General features: G+C 40.5%; 1 protein-coding gene across 1 annotated transcript in view; it reads right to left on the bottom strand.

Annotated features, from left to right (window-relative positions):
- Positions 1-23,452, bottom strand: part of LOC104541072 (inaD-like protein) — a gene marked incomplete at its 5' end in the record, with an annotated part of 93,837 nt that extends 70,385 nt beyond the window's left edge. The window contains 10 exon segments of the mRNA XM_010185038.1: positions 9,191-9,308; positions 12,317-12,394; positions 13,811-13,921; positions 14,817-14,994; positions 15,841-15,912; positions 16,908-17,064; positions 17,748-17,868; positions 18,960-19,334; positions 22,211-22,324; positions 23,243-23,452. Coding sequence (XP_010183340.1) covers positions 9,191-9,308; positions 12,317-12,394; positions 13,811-13,921; positions 14,817-14,994; positions 15,841-15,912; positions 16,908-17,064; positions 17,748-17,868; positions 18,960-19,334; positions 22,211-22,324; positions 23,243-23,452 — 1,534 coding nt within the window.
- Positions 23,453-25,144: the final 1,692 nt, after the last annotated feature.

Here is a 25,144-nt window from a genome sequence, read left to right as displayed (position 1 = left end):
TTCAGCTCTAAGTAACAGCACGTTACAAGCACGAGAACCTATGTTCAATACCCTGTAATACTGCCAGGACCATCACACCATGGAAATTATGGCTTCCCACCTCACTTTATAGAGGACCTGGTTCAGTAAACCACCTAAGTTTAACATTTACAGGTCAAAAAATGTTACTTAAGCTTATGGTTCTGAAATTGCAGATAAAACACAAGTATTTATAAATATGTGATAGCTAATGCACTTGGTTTTCAGTTAAGGGATATTAAAAAACCTAAGTTACCTAAAGCACTTAAAAAAACTGCAGAATGACTGTTAAAAGCATTTGGTACCTACAGAACAATCCCAAAATTGTTATGACGAAGTCAAGGCTTACCCCTCCTGGCTTTAGACAACGTACACCAGGACACTGGATGTCAATCCACCTGTCGCTCTGTCCCCTGGCAGTAGTACACACATCACCTGAAATTCTCAATTCAGCTTGCTCAGCTACTGCTGTTGGGATGGCAGCAGCTCCTGGCTCCATGCTGGCCTGTCTGCACACATAAAGACACGCAGAAGAGTTGTGTCCTCTGCACTTAAGCCTTGTCCTTCCCCCAGACCAAGACCCCAAAGGGTCCCCTTACCTGCCCTATTCTCCTGTTGCACATTCCAACTCACAAACCCCATTACTCTGCTTGCGGTTCTCCTTTACCTTCTCAAAACAACCCCAGAATGTGATGCCAACATCAGCTCTGGATCTTGAATTGCAGCTGTGGATCTTGACAGGGCCAGCAGAGAGCTGGGTGGACACAGCACCAAGATGCCACCAGTACCCAAGGTGCCACCTGCCTGCTGGGAACACCTTTCCATTCACCGAGGTGATCTGGATGAATGGGTGCTTCGATAGAGGGGAGCACCCCTTGCCCCTGGGGAGCCCATGGAGGGGCCACACAGACAGGATGCAATGGTTTTGGGCTCTGCAGAGGGAAACCAGCACAGCCCAGGGTCCTCAGCTGTGGTGGGCTGCGCTCCTCAGACGTCCCCTCCACCTCTGCCCTGCACATGCATGCACTTTTCACATCCACAGCAGCAGAAATTTGCTGTTTCCTTGATGATCCCCAAAAGCTCAATGCTCTACCATTTCCTCTAATAACATCTCTTTTGGGAAGCAGAGGCAGGAAAGCGCAAGCCGCGATCTCTCAGCGCTGGTGAAGCAGATGTGACCATCATTACACTGATGATAAAAGGCTCCTTATTACTTCTGGGGCAGCAGAAAGAACCACCTGCCCTTCAGCCAGTGGCCACAACATCCTTTCTCATTTCAATATGGCAAAAGTATGTTGAATTTGCTGATAAAACAGAGATGTTCATGTGATGCAGCCATCAGTCATTTACACACACACACACACACACATAAACATCCTTCCTAATGTCATTAACTTGCAAGTAGTTCTCGATGTGGTCACCACAAGGCATACAGCAAATTTTTAATGGTCTGTCAAAGTGTGTTATAGCTGGCATACCTACAGATAAATATTCTGGATTGCTCTTTAAATGCCAGCTCTCCTAATAAAGAGCCATTACGCACCAGCTCAAAGCAGGAGGTAAATTGATGACTCGCCCCTAAGCCAATACACCGAATAAGGGAGAATCAAATCTTAAGACTGAGCAGCAAAAGATAACTTCAACTTTCTCAAACAGTTAAAGAAGTTGTTCTGGACAGCTGTCTCCATTACTGTAATACTGTGGAAAACGAGGTAACATCTGTAAAGGATAAAATTATTGTCATTTAACATTTTTACTTTCCCTTCTGTTAGAGGCTTACTTCCACGACATATTTGGAGCAGCTACTGTTTAAACCAAGCAGACCATTTTGGAACAGAGCTATTATGCAAATAATCTATGCTGTATTCTAACTAAAAGCAATGCTGTGCTAGTCTGGGCAAGCCATGATGCACAGTAGAGTTTCTTGTAATTTTTTTCGTACAATGGTCATGATGAGATATATCTTCCTATCTAAAAATCAGACATTCAAGACTATAAACACATAACCACCTTTTTAGGGGCTTGTGTCTGTCTTTCATTTATGTATTTAAATATTTACATGCTTTTTACATATTTTAGGTGCAAGTCACTGCAGTGATATTAAGCATTTTTCACTGCCGGCAATACAGAGATGCACTTGTATTATCCTCTCTTAGCAAGTTTGTGCAGCGATACCCGTGTATGCAGATTTACACCACAGACATTATCTCCTACCTGTAAGTTATATGAAATTACTTATCTGTAACACCTGAGGAAGATCAAAGATCCCGAACAGCATAAGCCACCTGCACCGTGCCTCACACAATGTAATAACCTTAAAACATCAAATCAGAATATTTCATGCCTAGCAATTTAGTGCTGTTCTCTGGATACCTGCCTTGTGTTGGAAGAGAAGATCATACCCAAGAACAAATACAATCTGAAGCAATATTTAAAGATTAGATTATCCTTCATTGCAAATAGCTCATTTGTTTACTATCACATTGCTTTATTCTCGTTTTGCCTCCTTATACCATGAAAATGCTGAATATTCAGTTTAGATTCCCAGCAGCTTTTTATTTTAGTCTAAAAACATTTACCTAACACATTCTTAACAAGCAAAGTGAAGAAAATTCAGCCATCTGTCTCTACATTACAATAACAGTTATGGAAGAGTAGATTATTCTATATGGCAAGAAATTTAATGCTAGGAATTCTTGTACTATAAGCACTGCGTGCTCACATCAGCTTTGTATATAAGAATGTCGAACACGAACGTACAACAGAAACAGGGATTTATAAGGAAACACAAGACGAAACATTTGGAGGATATTAAATGCATTCAATATTCCAATCATGCCATACATGTCCATGCTTCAAACTGAGAGAAAAAAAAATTGATCTGTGCTATTATTTCTTTACCTCCAGCACTCCACTAGTTCTAAATTCTTACTGAAAATACTTAAAATGACTTGCTGGAAAGAGAATAGAGAGAGAGATGTGAATCCTTACCTGGGAAACCCCCTTGGACCATTGCTGTACTTCAGGAGATCTGCATTCCTGACAAACACTGACTGCTGTACGCAGCTCAAATCCTCATCATACACAGACTCACTGCTTCTCTCTCTTCTGACGACCTTGGGCCTATTTTCTCCCTGAGATTTTTTTCTCTCCTTAAGGGCAAACCGTCTGTCTGTTTCTATTATGAGATGCCATCAATTATATTAATTTCGAGCTCCCCACAAGCTAACAGTTCGCTCTGCCAGCAGATGAAAGCTGCCCATGGACGTGCGCAGGGAGCAGCAGATCCCTGGGTTCCCCCATCTGCCCCACGGATGCTCCGCGGCGGCTGCTCGTGCTCTGCCTGACTCCGCTCGCATCCGAATGACATCTCTATCCCCAACACATGACTCACCTCCAGCATTCGCTTCTATCGCTGGGGGCTGCAGGTGCTATCGCGCTTAATGATCCACTGCAGAGGAGAAGTTAATAGACATTATTTATCTGAGCATCCTTCCCATGCAAGCTACAGGGGCTAAAAATTTATTTCTCTTACTCAAATGGCTTCATTAAATGTGCTGTTTTCCAGATCTGCAGTTTCCCAACACTGATGTGTGTTTGTGGCATAGGGTTTGGTTTCTTTTTTTTTTTTTTTTTTAAAATGTCAGGAAACAAACCCAATCTGTCAGTACAAGCATGGGAAGGATTCAAACTTCACCACAACTTGTATTTTGCTGAAACTCTAAGCAAGCAATATTGGTTTTACTGCAACGAGTGCTGAACTGAAACACTGGAAAGACTCAAAATCCCTCATTTAGTAATTAAAGATAGCAAAGATAAAATCTCTCTCTAAATTTATAAACATTCTTAGTTATTTTGGGAAGGTACTAATTCTCTGCTCCAAATGCTGCATTTAAAACAACTCAGAACACTCAGTTATTTTGTTAATACCGTTAATTTGTTCATTTTGAAAGTTCATTGTCCTTTCGTTAGAACATGTATACAGCACACACAAAGCCATCTGTTCAGTGCATTATGTACAAGCACACAGCAAAAAAAAATACGAGAAGTCCCAGCTGCAATTTTACTGTTAGTTCATCAAAAATGTAATTTTCTTTTGCAATACTTCATCAGATGACGAGAAGTGGGGATGTGATTCACAAACAGAGTAAAACAAATCCGAGCCCAATAATAAAAACCCAAACTAACCCACAACTGCAAACTGCAATGACACCAACACTGTAAGCAATCCTCATGTGGCACGACAGCTTGTGAGTCCTGCAGCACCAACGGCCCTTCTGCATCTGAAATTAGGGCTGGCTACAAAACTTACACATTTTAGCTAATTATGGGTCAGAACAAGGATGGGAAAAGAAGATTAGCAGTACAGAGTCACATTAAATGGAGATTAACCCAGAGCTGAAAAATGAAAGTCACTGCTCCAGTCGCCTAATCCTGGCTCCTCTATGATCTTCGGAAATCCACTGTACCGAATACGCCCATTACTACATTAAAGAAAATTAAATATCACAGCTCTAATTTTTCCAATATTTTATTTTCATAAAGCTTGAAGCATTCTTCCAGGCTACATCAAACTCTCTGAGCATTCCCTCCATTTGCTGTTGATTGCAGTGACATCTATTGGAGAGGCCGTGCTTGGCCACGCGAGCTGCCTCACCTGAAGTTCTCTGTTTTCGGGTTCCACCTCCACTTTCAAAAAAAATCTAAATAAGATTAGGAATTGCTTTTCCTTTGTTTTAGCACAGCTTCACATAAAAGAAACTCTAAACAGTCAGACTCTCAGGAAATAGGCATTTCTCAGTGGTTTTGTTTTTATTGAGGCATTGCTGACAATTCTGGCATTCTTCCCAAGTGACAATGATCGTTTTCCCACCGTCACCCACAGCAGCACACCCGTACACACACACACTCACCCCTTCTTGCACCCTTTGCAGCCACAGCTTTATCACAGCGGGGAACGCAAAGTCAAAACGCAAGAGAAGTTTTCAAATCTCTTGCTTTGGTAGAGAAAGCACCATTTCTCAAAAAGCATTTTAGGAAGACAAATCGTTATGCTTTCTTACAGCTTCATTGATTTCTACATTATCCAGAGACAAAATAAAAGGAAGGGGGCATTATTATCCCCTTATTAGATCCAGTTAAACATCCCTGCAGCCAGGAAGTCTGAGCACAGCAGTATCCAGTCCATTATCTTAGCCACCTTTCACAGATTTTTTATTATTATCTATTTTTATAATTGGAAACTTATTTGAAACCAACCAGATCAATGTCAGTCAACTAACTAGGCAGAAGGTTTCACTAAAAAATATAATATCAATTGAAATGAAGGACTCCCAGGTCTTTCAACAGTTGTCTTTTTAGTTTTCTTATAATTTTTTTAAGGCCTTTCCTATCCAACTTACGATTGCTTCAACTCCATCACAAAAGCCTATCTAAATTGTGCAGTTATGAATGCCCCCAGGAAAACCTTACAAAACATTCCATTATGAACGACTCTGCCCATCCATTTCCTCTGCTGCTTTCTCCTCTCAAGCCCTCATTACAGCAATAATCCCAACAGGGTGCACATTAGTCCCTGAGCAGCTCCTTAGCACACCCCTACAGCCATCCGCACCAGCGCCTCTTGATGCGGCTGCAGCACAGCTGCTTGCAGGTACAAGCAGCTCTTTTGTGTGCTCTCCCCTCCTTTTACTTCTTTGGATTTAAAAAAAACCTAAAAATCCTATTCAAAACCTGATCGTTTTTAAGGTTTGAGAAGCCTAAAACACCTCTTCATGGAGAGTGACCTGCTTCAAATTAACCTCTGCCACGGACAGGCGTTTCCAGCGCGGGGAGGGAAAACTCCAACCTCATGTTGTAGCAGTTTCAGGTCTGCAGGACGAAGCATTTTGAAAGCTCCTTTTGCAGCAGGATGCACACGCTGCAAGTTTTACAAAACTATTTTAAAGCATAAACTAAAAGCCTTAAAACAAAGTCAAAGCGAAGAGTAAAGAAAAATCACATCACACAGGGTTAGGTTGAATACTGATAAAGATTTGACGGCATCATTAGGAGAAATAAACCAAGAGGAAGTACTATTTTCAACTTGCCTTCAATGTCTAGAGAAAAAGAACCTTGAAGAACTTAGAAAATAATACTGGAAGTCATGGTGGTGCAAATTAAACTGAAATATAAAGGAGAAGCAGGTCTGAGACTATGGGGCTTGCAAGAAGGCATGTTTGAAAATCAAAACAAACTAAAGCAGAACAAAACACCTGGAACTTCTTAAATCACAGAAACATGGAGGGTATCTGCAGTTTCTCTAAACCGAGAGCTCCCTGGTGGTTCTGTTCTCAACAAGGATTCACCCCTGTTTGGGCCAAAAACCAATCTTTGGGAAGAAAAGGGAAAACATCTACGAGAAATGAGTGCTTGTTCCAACAAGTCAGCAATGAAAGCTACAGTTTCAGTGGTGGAAAAGTAGAAATAAAAGGGAACATTGCCAAAAGAAAAGTGGATTTAGAACCCACAGGGAAAACTAAATCAATACCAAAAGGTTATTCAGCCACTTTAAGGGGAAAACAGACAAAACACGAAGACTGTGAGGCCGTGTGCATGGGACAGAAAGAGAAATTTTCCAAGTATGGCAGGAAGACCAACAAGCTTTTTGTCTTCATTTTCAGTATGAGGAATGATGAAAGACACGGAGACAAAAACCAAGAGCACAGGTCGAAAGAAGTGACAAGCAAGAAGCAAGCAAAGTATTTCTGGAGTACGAAACAAACTGACGAGCAGGTTTGTGACACTGCAACTGCATTAATAGGAACGCTAAAAAAGAAAACAAAATCCATCAGGAGCACAACCAGTGGTCAGATTTAATAGCGGGTACTTTGAGGTGAGACAGCTAAGGCCCTCCATGCTACTGGCACAGACTGAGAACTACAGGAAGTAAATTAAAGGAGAGGCTATCATATGAATTTACCTGAGCCGACACCACTTCTTCCTTTTAAGACATCTTATCTTCTAAACAAGGAAGACAATAAATTTAGTTCACCTGCCCACTGAAGCGCAGAAACTTTTAGTTAAGGTTACAAAACCAGTCAAATTAGTAGGATAAGTGGGCAAGGAATAAACCAACAGGAACATGCAAATGGGCAGTGTCAAAAAGGCAAGTTCTGGCCTGGGCTGAGATTTCTGGGAAAGGTGCTCAAGCATCAGAACAGGAGCTATGAACATCTAGGAGTGCACTAAAACAATACTGTACTGGAATTTACAGAGAAAACTTTGGTTTTCAACAGATCACAGAAAAGAAACTCTGTAAAAGCCCATTCCACAGCTGCCAAGATGCTTAATATCATTGAGTACAATTAGATAACTTCTAACACGCTTTTTTAACTTCAAGGATTGACATACAAACTTAGTTTACACTTACCTGGTTTTTATTTTAAAGAAAAAGCATGAGGTTAGGAATCTTGGTTTTCCAAGATTCATGGGAAAGACGGCTATTGCAAAACATTCAACTTCAGTCAGTAAAAAAGGGAAGAGAGAAGGAGATTCATCTGAATAGATCTGCTTGCTGCAGCCACATTGGGTAGGATTAATGCATTTAATATCAGAAGTAGCTTTACCTTTTCAGCTATCAGCTGGCAATATCATTAGGGATGGCAGAACACCTAAAAATGACCAAGCTCATCAATAAGAAATTATTTCTGTGCAAAGCATTAACTTTGGTCTAGGAAGTGCTCGGATTGAGGCATATCCTAATTAGATAACCTAGATAACTCAAGTGCCAGGCTCCTTATCAAATATATCCCTTAACTGGGAATTACAACTTTAATAACAAGCTGAAATCAGCTCACTACAATTGGAAGTTTATAGAGCAGGACTGAAACCTCAAGATATGGTCAATCCAAAATCCAGAGTCTGCAGTGAAATGCTCCTCCTCGCTACCACTCCCCACAAAAATACCGGAAAACCTTCCCGAGGTAACTATGTGGCATACTTCAAACATGAGATGAGAAACTCAGTAGGGGGCAGTTCTGGAAAACCTCAGTTGGTTCAAGAACTTGCAGAGCTGCACGCCCTGCCTCTGCACCCCCATTACTGTTTCCATGAGAACAACCTCCCAAAATCCTTCCTGTCTTCACCAAAGCAGTCCCAAAAGTGACAAAACAACCAAACTCATTAATTATTTTGGCTTCAATGGCACACCACTGCCAAGGAAATCAGCAAGAGCAGCTGGAAAAGCCTTTTCCCACCAGCAGGCCCCAAGTCAGGAGCTTCTGCTCTGAACGGGAGCTATGGGCGCTTCAAGGTCAAAGGCTCCATAGGCAGCTCTCTGCTTGGGCTTACTCGTAACTGGTGCAAACAAAAACACGCCAAGACAAAAGACAATGAGAAAAATCACTGTGGCAAAACCCCCAAACCAAACCCTCAAATACGCTGATTTGGTACAACAGAGCGTAAGGAAAAAAAAATAAGATTAGGGTAACTCATTTTAAGGAATCTTTCAGGACTCCAAACTGCAATTTCAGTATCCTTAACTATTTTATTGGAAGATAAACTATGGCTAATAATATACTGTTTATCCTACTCTTTAGGACCCTACTCCTCCAGAGTGCACATCATCGTAATTCACTGCAAAACCCAGAACTGGACAATTGTAGAACCCTTCCCATAAAAGGTGCTAAAAAAGGGGATCATTTTTTCAGCAGAGTACTGAAACTGTTAGCAGCTTTTTCTTTCTAAAGGAAAGTAGTTTGCCTGAGCAGCATTGTCTGAAATCAACAGCAGGATTGTCTGGACAAGGGCAATGCACCAGTGCTTCTAAAGCTACGCTTGCTCAACAGGCACTGCAATTACAACAGTGAAACACGACATCTGCCTTGCACTGCCGACACCACCGCCAAAGCAAGTCCTCCAGACACTGCTTAGACATTTTTATACTGAAAATAAACAGAGCCCTTCCTACATCTCTTCACAAGAGAAGAGTTATAGGACCCTGGCTGGGAAGAGAAGACAGAGTTAAAATCAGTAGCCCTTGGTAAGAATGAGCCCTTGGTCAAGGATGAGCTGCTGTTGCCACACTGAGCACTACTTCCCATAACACAAGCAATAAACGGCAGATACGTCTATGACAACCTGATTGTGCTCTGTGAATGTAACCTGATGTAATGATTGTGGCACTACTCACTCTCTGTACAAGAATCCTCATCCTCCTCTTCATCCACGCTGGCCTCCTCTGCGTGCAGTCTTTCAAGTGCTCTGTAAGGAGGTGGCAGTTTCATTGGAGGTGGTGCCCCAGATTTCCTCTGATGGATTCAAAGGCAAACAGTTACACATTTTGTAACCTCCAAGCACCAGAAAAAAATCCTACTGCAGAGTACGTGCACACACACAGCACTTAATTACAATGCTAAATTCTGCAGCGTAGGCTTTTCATGAAGAAAATCAGAACAAAAAGTGACACTAAACACCAAAAAAAGGAAAACACAACTGTGCACGCACATTTATTGTCAACAAAATACCTGTGTATTGTCATAAACATGAAAGCGTGAACATGAATCAAGGGTTAAAAGTAAACATTAAATCATACCCCGTTTCTCAGTAGAGATTCAAGAATAAAACTGTCTGGTACTGATAAAAGTCAAACTTTTAAATACAAAATAAGAACTCAGTCTTCTTAGTGCATCTACAAATATTTAAACATAACAATTATCTACATTTTGGCTTAAATTTTAAAAAGAATTGAATGATAACTTACGATAAAATTCTATTACCTCGCATAAATACAGGCAGCTCCTGTAATGATGCATATAGCGGCGCATAGCAGGCAAAAAGAAAGGGCTCTGAATCTAATGGAAACAGGCACTTGTTCATCCAAGCCACGCTTTTATAGCTGCAGGTAACTGGATCGTGCCTTAGTCTGCTACACGATTTCACTAAATTACGTTCAACTGTATCCCATGCAACCCCACTCCTAATAGCAGGAAGCACTCTAGCAAGAGAATGCTGAGGATGATGCCCATTAGAGCAACCACAATGCTCATAATTAAGTTCTTCTACACTGGGAAATACAACTCGACACGCAGACAGCAAACCCAGAATAAAACTTTGCACTGTGTACAATGAAAGCTGAACCTGCATATGGATTTCTGGAATTTCGAGCCTGAATTTGTATAGAATAGTCTAACTAGCAAACTGTAACACAAGCTACATAGAAAATTTTGTGAGGTAAGATATATGTCATCCCATCCATTTAGAAACCACTACAGGAGAGTGCTGCATTGAAGATAGCATAATCATAAATGAAATTAATTCAATCCAATAGTACTAAGAGTGTATTATAAAGAGCACTTGGAAATGCAACAGCCACTTCCCCAAAGTACACAATATACCAAATATGCCTCCCATTTTTTGCTTGATGCCAACACAGGTAAAACAGTGCAAAATCCAGAATATCCAGGACCTCTACATTACCGAACAGGTACAGACAGAAAACCTGCAGCCCCACTTTTAGTTGCCTACAGCCAATCAGTATCACTGTAATTCAGTAATAACTCACAGTCTAAATGTTGGCCCTTTGGCTTTCTAAGACCTTAAACATGTGTTAGAAAGCCTGTGTGAAATTACACGAGACACCTACGCTTACCCAGCAGCTTGCTGGTGCTGCAAGCTTCTCTCGTCCCTCCTGATGTGCTGAAAACTCTGGCGAGTAAATTTTGCTGGAGTAACGCCATTACACCGTGTTTTTGTATTAACACAGCTCTTCTCAGCCCAGAGGCAAAAGCACAGTTTACATAGCCAGACAGCAAAACTATGTTAATACTTGGTTTCCACAAGATGTTCAATTGTTTTAAGTGGTTTTATATAAATTACTTCAAGTGATGATTTTTAAACAAGCAGATCCATAGAGGAGGATAAACACCAGCAAATCAGAGACCACCTTCAGTATTGAAAAGATAATTCATTGTACAGGAAAAGGCAGATTTTCCAGCTGGATGTGGCTGCTTTCAAACCAAACCCTTTGTGACACTTTGAAGACTGGACGAGAAATATCACTGAAATATTCCCCATAGGGACATGGAGTAGTAATCCACTAATAGTAACTCTTCCCAGCTCAGAGATGCCCCTCCTGTAGCACAGTGTGACTGCTTTGTGAATCCATGTTCAAAGCGAAAAAGGAGTTACATATTTATGCACTGAAGCTCTTCTGTATTCCACCCACCAGTTTACAGCACAATAGATGAAAAAGGTTTGAAAAAGATTAGGCTCCCTCTTTAGCCTCCAAACGTTATAGAATGCAACACACTGGAGTCCTCGAGATTAAAGGCAGCACGTTGCAAGAGGATGAGTGCTTTGGAGATCAGAAATACAGATAACAAAACCACGAAAAGGGGACTGTAAGTGCTTCATTAAAAGTTTTATCCACTGGCATGAAAGTATGACTTCTACACCTTCCTTGATTTTTTCTGAATAACTGAGCCTCATATAGCTTCTGTATCTGACAGGATCTGAAAGGAGTTGTACAAAAACTTCTGGAGGCAAAAGGGCCTCCTTAGTTATCCACCACACGCCAGACTGCTGAGCAGGATCAAATGGAAAGTTCACCGTATCTGCAGCTGGCGTGTTAAACTGCACCGGGCAAAAGTTACTGTCTGAATTCTGACCCCCTCAACGTACCTGACCTGCACTCATCAGTCAGCACAGTTCCTGCAGGAAGACACCTAGGCCATTAAAGCTTGGGAACAAGAAATTAGATTTTTCTCTTATTGCTGTGATTAAAATAAATCCACTAGTTTAGACCAAACAGATTTTTTTTTCTCCTTTAAATCTGCTGTGAAGCTGCTTGAAAGTTACTGTGCAGTAATTGCTTCACAATTAGCTGGCCAGCTCCAGATCACTCGGTCACTTCCTTGTTTTACACAGCAATGGGAAATGCAGGAGACTTGGTGGATTTAATTATCCTATAACATGATTTTACTGAATTTCAGCCAGCCTCATATTAAGGATATAATTTGTATACATGTCATTATTTCTCTGTTTCTACTGAACAGAGAGAGTCAATTTGCTTCCAGAAAGATGCCAGTGAAGAGCTGAAGTACATGGTTTCAGCACCCAGGGGAGACCCATGGCACATTTGTCAGAAACCTGCCTTGTATTTGGCAGAAATCTGGCAAAAATTACTTGAATCAAACATATTTCAACAAAACGCTTCAAATTTCAGGCTTCTGGGGATGCTTATCATAGAGTTATAACGCATGCTATTAAACCATTTGATTCAGTAAAACTTGGATATAGCATTGACTGGAATAAATACCTTTTCACTCTTATTTTCTTTGTCTGCATCCTGATCTTTGCTGACTTTGATTCCCTTAGGCTGTACAGCAGGAACCACCTGAAAAACAATGAATGTATTACAAACATTAGAAAGAGCATTAGAGTTGCAAAACAAACATCCAAAAATTTAGTAATGACAACAATAAAGCTACCCAGTGCACTCTTCATTTTGCCCCATGTAGAAGGGCATTGTAGTGCAGTCTTCACATTACATTCTTTCACTAAATTTACAAACATTCTCTACTTTTTTAGTGCTGTTTGATATCTAGCCCCACCTCTTCATTCAATTCAACATTACTCTGAAGGCATTAATATGGATGTACATCCTTGATACAGAGCTCACTATGGGCTCCTGAAGTTCAGGTCAGTTCTTAATTTTTCAGAGACCAGTGCCTACGTACACAGACACCTTATAAGGGAGAGTATATTTCGCCTCCACATAATATTCCTCATTGCTGTTCTTTATTTTGTCAAAACTTAATACATTCCCACTCCTCTGGCAGCACCTTATTTTGGTGTTGGGGAGCTGGGACTGTGAATGTCCAGTTTCCTGCGGTTCAAAGCAAAGCAATGCAAATTTCAAGCTATCCGTCTTTCCCTGGATCTCTCCAGATTGCCTGGGCAAAGGTCAGAGATGCAGCTGAACACTTGCATGTTCTGACAGCTTTTTTTGATATTTTTCTGTGAAAAAGCTGATGCAGAAATCAAGCCAACTCAGTTACCATCCCTGTGATTTCTGCCATCACTACTTGAGCATCTTCCCAGCATAGCTGGTGAAAGCCGTAATAGATTTTGAAAGGCTCCCCGGAGTAATGGAAAAATAATGGGCACAGCTGTGCCAGATTTGTTTACAGTTGTCCAAAAGGTCTCCTCAGGTCGACTAATCCACCAAAATTCCCAGTTAACTTCTCAGATTATACCAAAAGTACATAGAAGTCTTGGGTTTTTTTGGTGTAGCTCAAGATAGGCAGAATTCTATGACTTTTCTTATGAAGGCATTAAAAGATTTCTTGCCTTGGCCTTGAAGATGAGTAGCCACCTAAAATCTCTTAAAAACTAACTTGCTCCCAAGTAACCACTTCAGGTCCCTTTGGTGACACATTTCACATGGGCTGCTAGTGTGAATCGGGCTAATTTTAATTACAGTTTCAATCACTTGGATAAGAAAGTATATTTTTAGATTATGAAATGTGAACAAATTACAATACACAGGGCCAGACTCAATTACACAGGTGGGAGAACTGAATTAACAGCTAGTCAACAGATTGACATCTACTCCATTTACATCAGAGAAGTGAGCTTTCAAATCAGGGCAGACAATCAATCAATCATGTGGGTCTATGAGCAGGAACTCTGACAGAAAGGATGGACACAAAAATTGATGGAATTTGCTGAAAGGAATTTAGCCAAGTTTAAAATAAGGTGTGCATTACGCATTTATTAAGTTCTGGAATAAAAATAGAAGTAAACTTACTTTTGGTATGCTAGACAAAGCCTGAACTACAAACACGACAGGATTTCCTGCATTCTTGATAGCTTCTACTGCTTCCTCATGTGTGGCATTTTGTAAATCTCTCCCAGAAACCTGAAAAACAACATTTGTTTTTATAAGGTAGCTCATCTTTAGCACAGTCTCATTACGAAGGATCACAGACATCTGCAGAAAGTACCAAATGCAGCCAAGAGAAATCATTTGTAAACTATGTTTCCATGATGGTTTAAGGAAAAGTATATTACTTAGTATTCATAATTAAAAGATGACAGTGTTTCCCAAAGCAATTCTTCTAGGCAAAAACTTAAGGAATAAGATTGTCAGAGTGCCAGGTATAATGATGGGTATAACAATACTCTTTCAGATTTTACCCGTCTGTGAACTAAGCCTGTTTTGAAACAGTTTTTTAAAACACCACACACAACCCTAAAGCACAAGAATGGCACTGTCAGCTTGGGAACCCAGATTCAGAAGTATTCATTTGGAGAAATACGAGTAAAAAAAAAAAAATCAGCGGAGCCAGAGATGAGAGCTGGGAATGGCATTGTCCCCTACGGCACCTGCCAGAATTGGGGATTTACCCCAAACAGTCATTAATCAGAGTGGGAACTACTCCAAATTCACACACACAAAATAACAGCCTAAATTTCGGTATGATGAGTCTGTTCTACATACTTTAAATTATGCTTACAAAGGTATGCTATAACCTATCCACTCATTTATATGGGAAGAGGCCAATGATTATTTTTTTTATTATTTCCCTATCAGATACCAGGACCTACCTTTTCTTAAATATAGGGGAGAAATCCTAAAAGAGCTTCCTAGTCAGATCTTAAATAAAAAGAAAAGATGACACCAGGGGTTTCTTTTGGTTTTCAAAACACGCTGTAGTCAATACTTCATGAAGTGGTGGCAGTATTTTGTCCCTCTCTCCTCCTGTGTCAATCTTTACTTCTGAGAATGAAAAGGTAGGTTTATCTGCCTTTACCTCGAGTATTTTATCTCCAGTTTTTAAAGCCCTTGTTCTTCCTGCTGGGCTGTCTTCCAAAACTTGTTTGATAAAGATCCCTTTAAGTTCTTCTCCATTCTTCAGGCGCTTTATGACAGTTTGTCCCCCAACAATGCTGATTCCAAGAGACACGTTAGGGTCTCTGAAGATCTCAACACTGAAAAAATACATCTGGTAGTTTAACAGCTTGACACAGTTCTTTTAAACTATAAATACAAAGCCTTAAATATATGTAAGCTTCTGTTCTTTCAGGAAGATTTGATAGAGTAAAGGGATAAAGTCTGAAGCCTGAGAATGCTCTCAACATGGTTGGTTTTTTACCCTGGGCAGATCTCACCTCAAAATTCTGCTGCCAACCCATGCCCACTGGGCATAGGCTCTTATTTCAGAGAAAGTCAAGGTAAAACAGGCAGGTCTTCAATAAACACTCATCCTCTTTCAAACTGAGCAAACTGGAAATGGCAAACACTGCAAGTGGCAGGCAAGACAAATAATAAAGCGTTTCATACAAGTGTTTCTGAACACTGACTTCAGTGTATCAGATGGATGTTAATCAGCTTAAGCAGGAATTTTCTGATCATATTTTGCATTGGACCATAAAGACAATTCACCTAAAAATGTTAATAATGCAACAAGGATGTGGCTAAAACTTGGCTTGGTGATTTGGAATTCTGCCATTAAGTTTAGCAGAGAACCCATGGCAAAGGAGACAGCAGCACCATGTGCATTGTTCACACCTCATGGTTATTAAATGAGCAAGAACTTGTAGGTCATCCACAACGTAAACCTGCCAAGCTTTCCCAAGTCAGCTGTACAAATAGAAGGCATAATTCTGTTGAACATCTGTTAAAAATTCACTGTATCTAGGAAAGCCCAAGGTACACAAGTACCTTCAAGTTACTGGCAGAGAAGGGGAGAAAAAAAAACCACAAGAACTTATCAGGCTCAAAGAAAAAAAGACATAGGGTAAACGGGCAGAAAAAATGTAATCATGTGAACATACGTCCGTGGTGGTCCCCAGTGGCTGAAGTTTGGAGTTTCTTCTCCTTCTCCTTCTTCTCTCTCAGGTAATTCACTGATCGGGGGCAGAGGGAAGGGAGGAATAAAAACCAAAACAGGCATTACACCCAGGCCAGGTTGCAACTCCTTGCATATTTTGCATCTGGCAGTGAGACAGCAATGCCTCCTCACATCATCCAGTTTAAACCAAATGTGCAGAGTCAACAGACTAGACAGGAATTTTTGTATTAGGTTTAAATCTACTTAAGGAATGCTCCAGAAAGAAACACGATGGGCAGACCAAATTTATAAGCTGCTCTGTGATACACAAACCTGCCCTGCATTTACTCGTTCGAAATTACCATTTAAGCAATTAACGTTTACTTTCTGATAAATACGCTGTGATTCATATAGAGGGATATAAACATGATAAAACCAGCCTAGCTGACCAGAAAGCAGATCATAATGCATCTGGGAGAACAGATCTGGTGTGTTCCACTAAACACCCCAGAACAGGGTGTTAATTAAACTTACATTATATGTGACTCACCTATTCATAGGAAGGGAAGTATGGAATTGCATTATCCCTGCTGAAAGGTCGAAACAATACATCCCTGCACACATTTTCTGTAGATCCTGAGAGCTGTAAATGCTACTCTTAGACTGCTAAAAGGAAGTAGGATGTTGTGCTGGAGAAATAATCCCTCACTTTATTGTTGAGCTGCTTTCCCTCTGAGGAAGATTACAGATGAATTAGGGAAGTGCTGAGGATCTGAATCAACAGGGCCCAAAAGCAGATTCACAAACCACTCATCCAAAACCGGCAGGGGAAGAATGGCAGAGCCATTCGTATTTTTCTGTCCCAGTACTCAGGAGAGGAAACATGGACAGTAAAGATTCGGTTAGATTGTAAGGCAAAATTCAGCTCCTTGGGCAAATGTCATAGAGCTGGCCATCCACGTATGTCCTACTGTTTCACACAGCTTTGATGATTAGTCAGCTAAGTAAAGCAAGAAGAAAATTAAGAGTATTAACTGAAAATAATCTGAAAATGGAGTTTTTTCTCCATACCTGTACAAGTCTATTCTAGACTGAGCTGAAGTGGTAACTCTCCCACATTCCTGCTTCTTGGGAAACACATAATCCTCTCCTTTCAGTTCCTCCTTTTCAACAGCTTCCAGATCAACAGCAAGCCCGGGTCCTTCAGGGTCAACCCAAAGCCTTGTACCTGGAGAAGAAAAGGTGTAGATGTAAACTTTTGCTTCCCTCTGTCCCTGCACCTAAAAGTTACCACTGTTGGAAATAAACCCCTTAGCTCACCGTGTCCCAAATGTGGATGTTGTGTGATGATCAAGATGCACAGAGATACAGAACATTTATTTCTGAAGGAAATTTAAGCCATACTAAACACTTCTACAGCAACTTACTTCTGACGTACGTGTACAGATTACAAAACCAAGATAGGAGGCAATTACCGTGGAGTTCACCTGCAAATTTTGGTTGTGGTAAAGTTATCGCCAGAGCCTGTCAATTTTATTTTTTTTTAGGTGCAAAAATCTGTAAAATCAGCAATCAAAACTGATGGAGGCAAATTCCCTTCACAAATTACAGGCACGAGCCATTGTACTTATGCATGGAGTCCTACTGTGGACATAGCTATGCAGAAGAAGGTGACTCTCCACAGGCAGGACAAAGCTGCAGCCACTTTCAGTATCGCTTGTGACAACTGCAGGTAAAGATTTGCAGGAGGACGCAAGATCACAAAGGTGAAACTTATTTAAAGCCAGACTGCCTCAAGCCTGCAGAATTCTTCATTTGAATGTTTTATCATTTGAAAGAATTTGTGCTTTGATAGAAAATTTAAGTTTGTAAATATGAAATTATTAGATAAAGAAAAAACTTCTTACAAACCTAAATCCATCTTGGTTTTTGCTCCTGACTGGGTAGCTTCAGTATCAAATGTGTCTTTTTGGTAGCCACTGTGTGCTGTGGTTCCAGAAGACAGGGAATTTATACTAGCATTTTCTTCACACTTCACAGAGGAGAAAAAATAGTCATTAAAGTCAGACAGCAGTGGTATCAGCTCATGCAGGGTATCTGACACGAAGATCGATTTTTAGAGCGAACGTTCCCATTTTCTCAGCTATGTTCAGTTTTATGCAGGTAACTATGAAATACCAACTGCTCATTTATGCACTACATTAAGAAGAAGAATGAAAAATGTTATGTGCAATTGCAATATAAAGCAACAGTGTATTTCTACTTGCCTGTAACCCAGACAAGAAGTTCTCTACTCTTGCTTATTTGTTGCTTCTAAGTGACGAGTGTATAAATTTAATATTGTGCACTCCAGTATAAAACTGTCACTGAAAGCTGCATTTTGGCCTGTTTATGTACAGGTCAAGCTAAACGAAACCTGAAGTTCTCTGTGCTTGTGATATTAAATCCTTTTCCACTTTAGTTTTTTCAAGTGAAAGCATACATCTTGGAAGCTGGTGGATGGAAGGTGGATATTTGCACTTTTTTGCTTGGCAAGTGAATGAACAAAGACTCGGAAGGAAAAACATAATTCTCAGAATACTTGAGGAGGCCATATAAAGAAGGGTTTCATGATTTACCTGAAGCTCTGTCTCCTTCTACTCCTTCATACAGCGGCATGTTTGGTACAACTGCTTCTGCTTCATTGTTTTTTGCTCACTCTGCACTATTACCTGGCTGACTTAGACTAAAAATGAGGCAAAGAGGGAGCTCCTTTCACTGACATTGCTGCTGGACTATTAAAACCATGAAGCTACTGATTCATTACTGATATGTTTAGTACAGCTTGCAAAAAATAACTGGGTCCACAAGTTAGAGATGGGAAAGAAAACGTGAGTACAGGGTGCCTGTAAATACACCAACTACAGCACACATCCATTCAACCAGCTAAATAGACACTGAATAACTAAAAGAACCTTCCACAATGTGCAAAAGGATAGACTGGTGTCTGTTAGAGGTACCCAGATCCCATCTAGTAATTAAAACACTAGAAAGACTCTGGACAGACTTTAGGTCTGGAATTTGCCTTGAGGTGTGGGTCCCACGGTCAGGGTCCAGCACCGAGGCCAACACAGCGCTCCTTACCATTTCGTCTTTACTGGGTGGGTATTCCAGGGACTGCTGTGGACTTAAACTAATGCTGGATGCTAAGTCTTGTATTTCAGTAGTCTCAAGTTGCTTTGCCCATCTTTCTGTACTGAAGTTCCTCTCAGAAGTTGCGTTCTGTCCATGTGATGTGTTGTATTTCAAGAAGTCAGAATCTGCTTCATACTCATCATCATCCACCAACATCTTCCGTTCTTCATCCGTTTCTTCTGTTCTGGGTTTCAGAAACTCACTCATCTCCCAGGCCTCCTTGCCATACTCATCGTCATTTTGAGAAAGCTGAAACGACCTTCCTAAGTCCAAGCTCGGTTCATCAACAAGTTCTTCTTTAAAAGGTGTTTCATCTCTGAAACCCTGCATAAAGCATTACAGGAATATAGATTTCACATTACATTTCTTGCTAACTCCTTCATAACTATGCTTTACGTTAGGCCCACATTAAAAGTACATCCTGAGTTTTAAAGTGAAAATCTTCTAGCTTTCGCATTTTCTAAAACCAAATACGCTCTCTGACTTATGATTTTAATACCACATTGCAATTTTTTAAAAAATATAAAGAAATCTAAGTTGCGCAGCTTAGATATTACTGCGGCTATTCAGAATTACCAATCTAGACTGAAGTTAGGCAGTGAGAATGATTAAGTAACACTAAAAAACCTACAGGAAGAAGGATACATAAATCCAGCTAAAGAATCTCTGTGCTGCAGACTTATCTGCTATTGCTTTATGAACGCATGGACATTCCTTACAATACCATCAGCTAAATAAGAACAGCCTAAGAGCGAGCTTATGCAAGAGTTTCAGCAATAAAAAAACCAAACCAAACCAAAAGCCACACTTGGTTCTTCCCCCTTGGGAATTCCATGCAATATTTTAACCTGGGGTAGAGCGCAAATGGATGATCCACATCCTCAAAAAATATATTAACAATAATTGACAGCTTATTATCTAATACAGTTACTGTTTTAAAGAGAAGAGTGCTCAACTTCCTACTGAATTCAAACCACAGAGCAACAAACCAGAAAAAACCAACAAAACCAAAAGAAATGGTATTAAAACCCACTCTGAAACATCTCACTTTACAGTTCTTTCTCTGGGATTTCTCACGTGCCTCCCCAGTTTCCAGTGCTCAGTGCTTCTCCTCAACTGAATCGGGTGTCCGTGGTGTGAGTCTGCACAGGCATCTCTGCAATTTTACATCTTGCACCGCTACCAGAAAGCTCAGCACACTCAGAAAGTTTTGCCTCTCTTTAATTCAGGCCACCACACAGGTAAGCCCAAACCCCATCCTCAAGGCACCGAAACCCCAAACACTAAAATAAATCTACAGATTCAGGGGTCCTCCATCAACATGTTTTTCTTTCTGCTTCCTGCCCCTTCCCACACTCCCTGAGGTACTTCACCATTTCTGACCTCTGGTGTCAGAATCCCGTTTTGTTACATTTGTATAAATGCAGAAGAAAAAAAAAACCCAGATGCTGCCAAAACGATCATGTAGTTCAAGTGAGAGGCAAGAGAGAAAGAACAAGACAGTCAAGAGCATAAGGAAACATCGCAATAATAGTAGCTGGCACGAAAGCACAACATCAGCAATCTAGAAATTAGCACATCTTTCAGAAGCGTTAAATGTTCCTTTAATCTATTCGCCCTGTGTACCTCGATCTCAAAAAATACCCAGTCTGAAGAGATTCTGATTCTCTCCATCTTTACTCCAGCTCATTTCACTTCACTTCTGCAGCATCGTTCCCCAAACGCTTCCGCAAGAGGCACCAACTTCAGCGCTGCACAACACAGTCGCCTTAGCTCAGAACCACCACACCATTTGTTTCAGCATCTCCTGATACAGCACTTAGGTATGTGTAATCACAGACTGCTGCACTGCAGCACCAGCTGCTACCAACGGGGTAGGGAATACTGCAAACACGACAGCAAAGTCCACTCTTATAGCACAGAAAATCTCCAAGTTCCCTTTGTTTTCCTCCTCTCTCCAAGTCAGCTTTGTCAGCACTGTGCTAGTGCATGGGTGGGAGCCATCACAAGGCGCCACTCGGCTTTTTTATGAGCAGGTAAGATAATAAACGGATGGAGATTTTATACTATTGCTCTAAGCTACTCTCAATGCTGTCATACATAATGGAAAGCAAAATACAAGCAAATACCTCTGTGTGTGTGTTGTACAAATTGATCATTGCTGTTTCTACAGTCAGCAGGACTTTAAGATAAAACAATTTATTCAAAAATACTTAATAACATTAGTTTTATTTAGGAAGCAGAGAAGCAATCTGGGCTGGCACAGGACTAATCGCTCTGTCAGGAACCCTCCCTATGCACCCAGAAAACAACAAACTCCAGTTTATATCACGAAAATCAGTAAATACCACATCCAAGCTAATCTCTACATAGTGTACCTACATCTGCCCTGTAATATTGCTCCCTTGGTGGCTCCAATATACCATTTCAGCATTAAAGATATGTTTATGTCCAGAGAGAGGTGGACATGTTCAGCAAGGAGAAAATCCAGAATTAATTTCTATTACTGTGTTGCAGTTCTGGATGATCCTTCCTGTATTGTCTTTTCTGGTCGAAAAAGAATGCATTTACCAATGGGAATTAATAAGAATTTTGTGAAGCACTTGAGAACAGATGAAAATCCCAAATATCCACATCTCCCTAACTCTACACAATATTGTTGCCTATTACCCTGCTTTCTGAGTTTCTCACTGTCTTCAGTGTCCCATCCCTCCACAATAAACAGAATTACTTCTCAGCAAATAAGAAAGGAGAATCGAGGAAGGGAGTAAAGATATCACTCAAGACCACACAGGAAGTCTAAGAACAGATTTCAACCTTGCCTTATACACTAGATTACTCTTTTGTTTTGCTTCATTATAACAAAAAGTGCTCCACTGCCATACCTTACTTTCTTCATAAAGCTGATCCAACCACTCATGACTACAAATAACACAGCGTTCCTATTTCATATCCAAGGTAACTGAAGGTATTTTAATGACATATAAAGCAGTCTGGGAAGTGCACTGGTAAGCACTAAGCATATGCTCAGCGTTCACAATATAATTAGTCTACAGTCAGCTGCTGGAGCCTTTTTCAGGAGGAATCCAGCCTGAAGTCTACCAATATTTAAGTCTTATCTCAAGGACATGCTGTTTTTTTACTTTAAAAGATTATTTTCTGTCTGTATAAACTTAAGCTGAACCAAAGTATCCAAATACCTGAGGTGCTTCAAGTATTACTGAGAAATTATCTATTGGTTCTGGAGACACAGGACTGGTTTTCATGTTGCTGGTTTCCACACAGTGCATGTTCTCCTCCTCTTTGCTTTCTCCCTAAGAAAGGCAATCAAAATGATGAGGAAGGAAAACAAACAAACAAACAATAAACCCACATTTTTCAATAAACTGAAAGCGAGAGGGAGAACCAGCCATTAGAAAAGAGGTGAGAAAAAGCTACAGCATTATAAAAAAGGAAAGTCATAAATGGAGAAGATGAAGACATCGAATTTTATTCTTTTAAGATATTAGTACAGGTATAGTAAAAAATAGAGACATATAGGAAAGAAAAACATATGCAAGGATATGAACAATGAAATATCACTTTTTAGAAAAGGAAAGAACGTATTTAACCGCCTTCCTACATTCCTATCTCACCACTCCCCTAGCAGTTTGAATTACAAGCACTTTCTGTTAGATAGTGCTTTACTTTAATTAACTTTGCCTGGGTGCCCTTGATGAACAATACTGCAGTGTTCTCCAGTCAACCACTGTCTGTTCCAAAGCCCCGAGTCTAGAAAAAGGGAATTCTGCTTGAATTTACAGTCCTGACTTCAAACAGATTAAGTTTCTTTGATGTCAGTGGAGCTCAAGCAAGCACTTAGCAGAGTCTTAAGAGCGAAACGGACGTCAGCACATTATTTAACTGCTTTGCTCGAACCACGTTACACCTACGTGTAGCGCCAACGCACATGCGCCTGCCCAGACACGTCTTCTCATTCCCCTTGGATGTTCTTTCAGGAGGAACTTGAGAGCAGTGGTTTTCCAGTCAGACCTTCTGGAAATTTGAAATTTGGGGTAGAAGTGTGTATGCTAAATTGCTCTGCTATATCCAGAATTTCTTCTACATGTCAACGTACATGAATAGCAACTTAGCACACGATCTTCTACTCCAAATTCCATCTCCCCCTAAATACAGCAACCCAGTCTACGCACGTCATAGAATCAAACAGAAAGAAGAGAAATCAGGCTTACCACTAAGGGCTTGCAGATTCCAAGAGAAACTGTACCTGGGGGCACAGATTTCAGCACTTCCACTGCCTCTGCCAAAGTGGCGCTGTCCAAAGACTTCTCGTTAACAAACACCAAGCGGTCACCCGGTAAAAGCTCGCCCCCACGTTCAGCTACGCCACCTGCCACCAAAGAGCTGATCACAATGGCTGTTCTGGTCGGATCCAAGGGATCCTGAAAAAGAAAAAAAAAAGAGAGGAAAAAAAAAGTATTAAAATCCCCCAGAAAGACAATGTTTATTTTGAGTCTGTAAAGAGTACTTACGCATATTTATCATTTAATGCTACAGACCCGAAGCTTGCTGAGATGTTGAAAAGGATCTTCTAATACTGCCAAGGCTTACAGTTTACAAAAAGAAAGGCCTGTAGTAGGAAGATATTCTGTCACTCGCCCAATCCATTAAGAAATTTTAGGATCTGAAAGCTGACTGATGCCCTGCCTGCCCTCCTCTTACGTGCACAGAAACGGCCAGGCCAACCTGCAAATAGAACACCACCGCTGGCACTTATCCACAAGCCTCCATCCAGCCTGTTACGTGCTCCTGTTACAGAAAATAACCCTGCTGCGTGCCATCCAAGAGCTTCAGAGCACCAAAACTGATGCTAAAAGAAATCACTGCAAAATTAGAAATTTAATTGAAAATATTATTAAATTAAAACTAAAAATCAAACCCAAAACATTCAAGAAATAGCAGTGTAAATTTGCTGTACTACTGCAGCGTTCCTGCTTTGTCAAATCTGCATGATAACTTATAAAAGACATTTTCTCCAGAAAAATTTTCTTAACAGAAAACATAGAGGACAGCAACAGAAGAGTAACCAAGATTATTGTTGAAGACAAGGAACACTGTGGTGGTGAATACAGAGGAAGGTGAAGTAGAAAATATTATACAGACTGGAGAGACTGTAAACTGATGCAAAGATATTGACTTGATTTCTTTTTCCAGTATCAGCCTTTGCGTTACGGCACGTATCATTTCTAGCATGCATTCAGCCATTTAAAAATTCATCCTCAATCCAACAAAATGATCATAAATTATTACATAGTGGCAAAAAGAGACACAAAATGATTTTACAGGGATTTTTTTTGTGTATCCTTTTAAGATCAGAATTAACCTTTCTCCCTCTTGGTAAGGGCTCATAAAGTTCAGAAATGCTCCTTGTACGCACTGGGTCTTCAAACCCATGATCATGTACTGTTTTTCCCTCAGGACCTACATCTTATTCAGGGCACGGGAGGGATTAAAAAAAAAAAAAAAAGGGCAAAATACAAATCACCAAGACCACCGTAAGTTCAGCACCTCCACGTTAATTTGAAAACGGGAATGCTTTTTTAACTCTTTATTTTTATATAACTATACACTGCTTTTCAAGGGAACGTTTTTTTTCTAAGGTATGTGCAAACACACGAGGCAACGAATGCAGTATCTCTAAACGGCTGAAATTAAAGAACTGAAATGCAAGTAAATACATATTATTAACAATTCTCTCCTGTCCCTGCCATTTTATAGCCTTCCCAAACACTGGGGATCCACACGGTACAGAAGAGGCTTCCTTGCTTCGATCACATCTTGATATTCAGGCCCGGCCGCCTTCCATTGCCGTGCAACCGTGCTCTGGCTCCTGAGCCCCTGCCAAGGCGCTGGGGCTGCCCGACCACTCGTGCCCAAACCTGCATCGCGCAGGGCCGAGGGGAGAGGGTTGATTTCACTCCCTGCAAATGGCTGTTCCAGCTTCTGTATGTGTTTAGGAAATATTGGAAACAAAACAAACCCAAATACAGGAAGTTCAGAAGAAGAATCCAAAGGATTCCAAGATAGATAGATAGATACATCTATATATAAATATTAAAAAGATATATAAATAA

The sequence above is a fragment of the Mesitornis unicolor genome, unplaced genomic scaffold (genome assembly GCF_000695765.1).
Source record: "Mesitornis unicolor isolate BGI_N332 unplaced genomic scaffold, ASM69576v1 scaffold6985, whole genome shotgun sequence".
Taxonomy (NCBI): Eukaryota; Metazoa; Chordata; class Aves; order Mesitornithiformes; family Mesitornithidae; genus Mesitornis; species Mesitornis unicolor.
The sequence above is the reverse complement of the archived record's forward strand: the minus strand, read 5'-3'. Positions and strand labels throughout refer to the sequence as shown.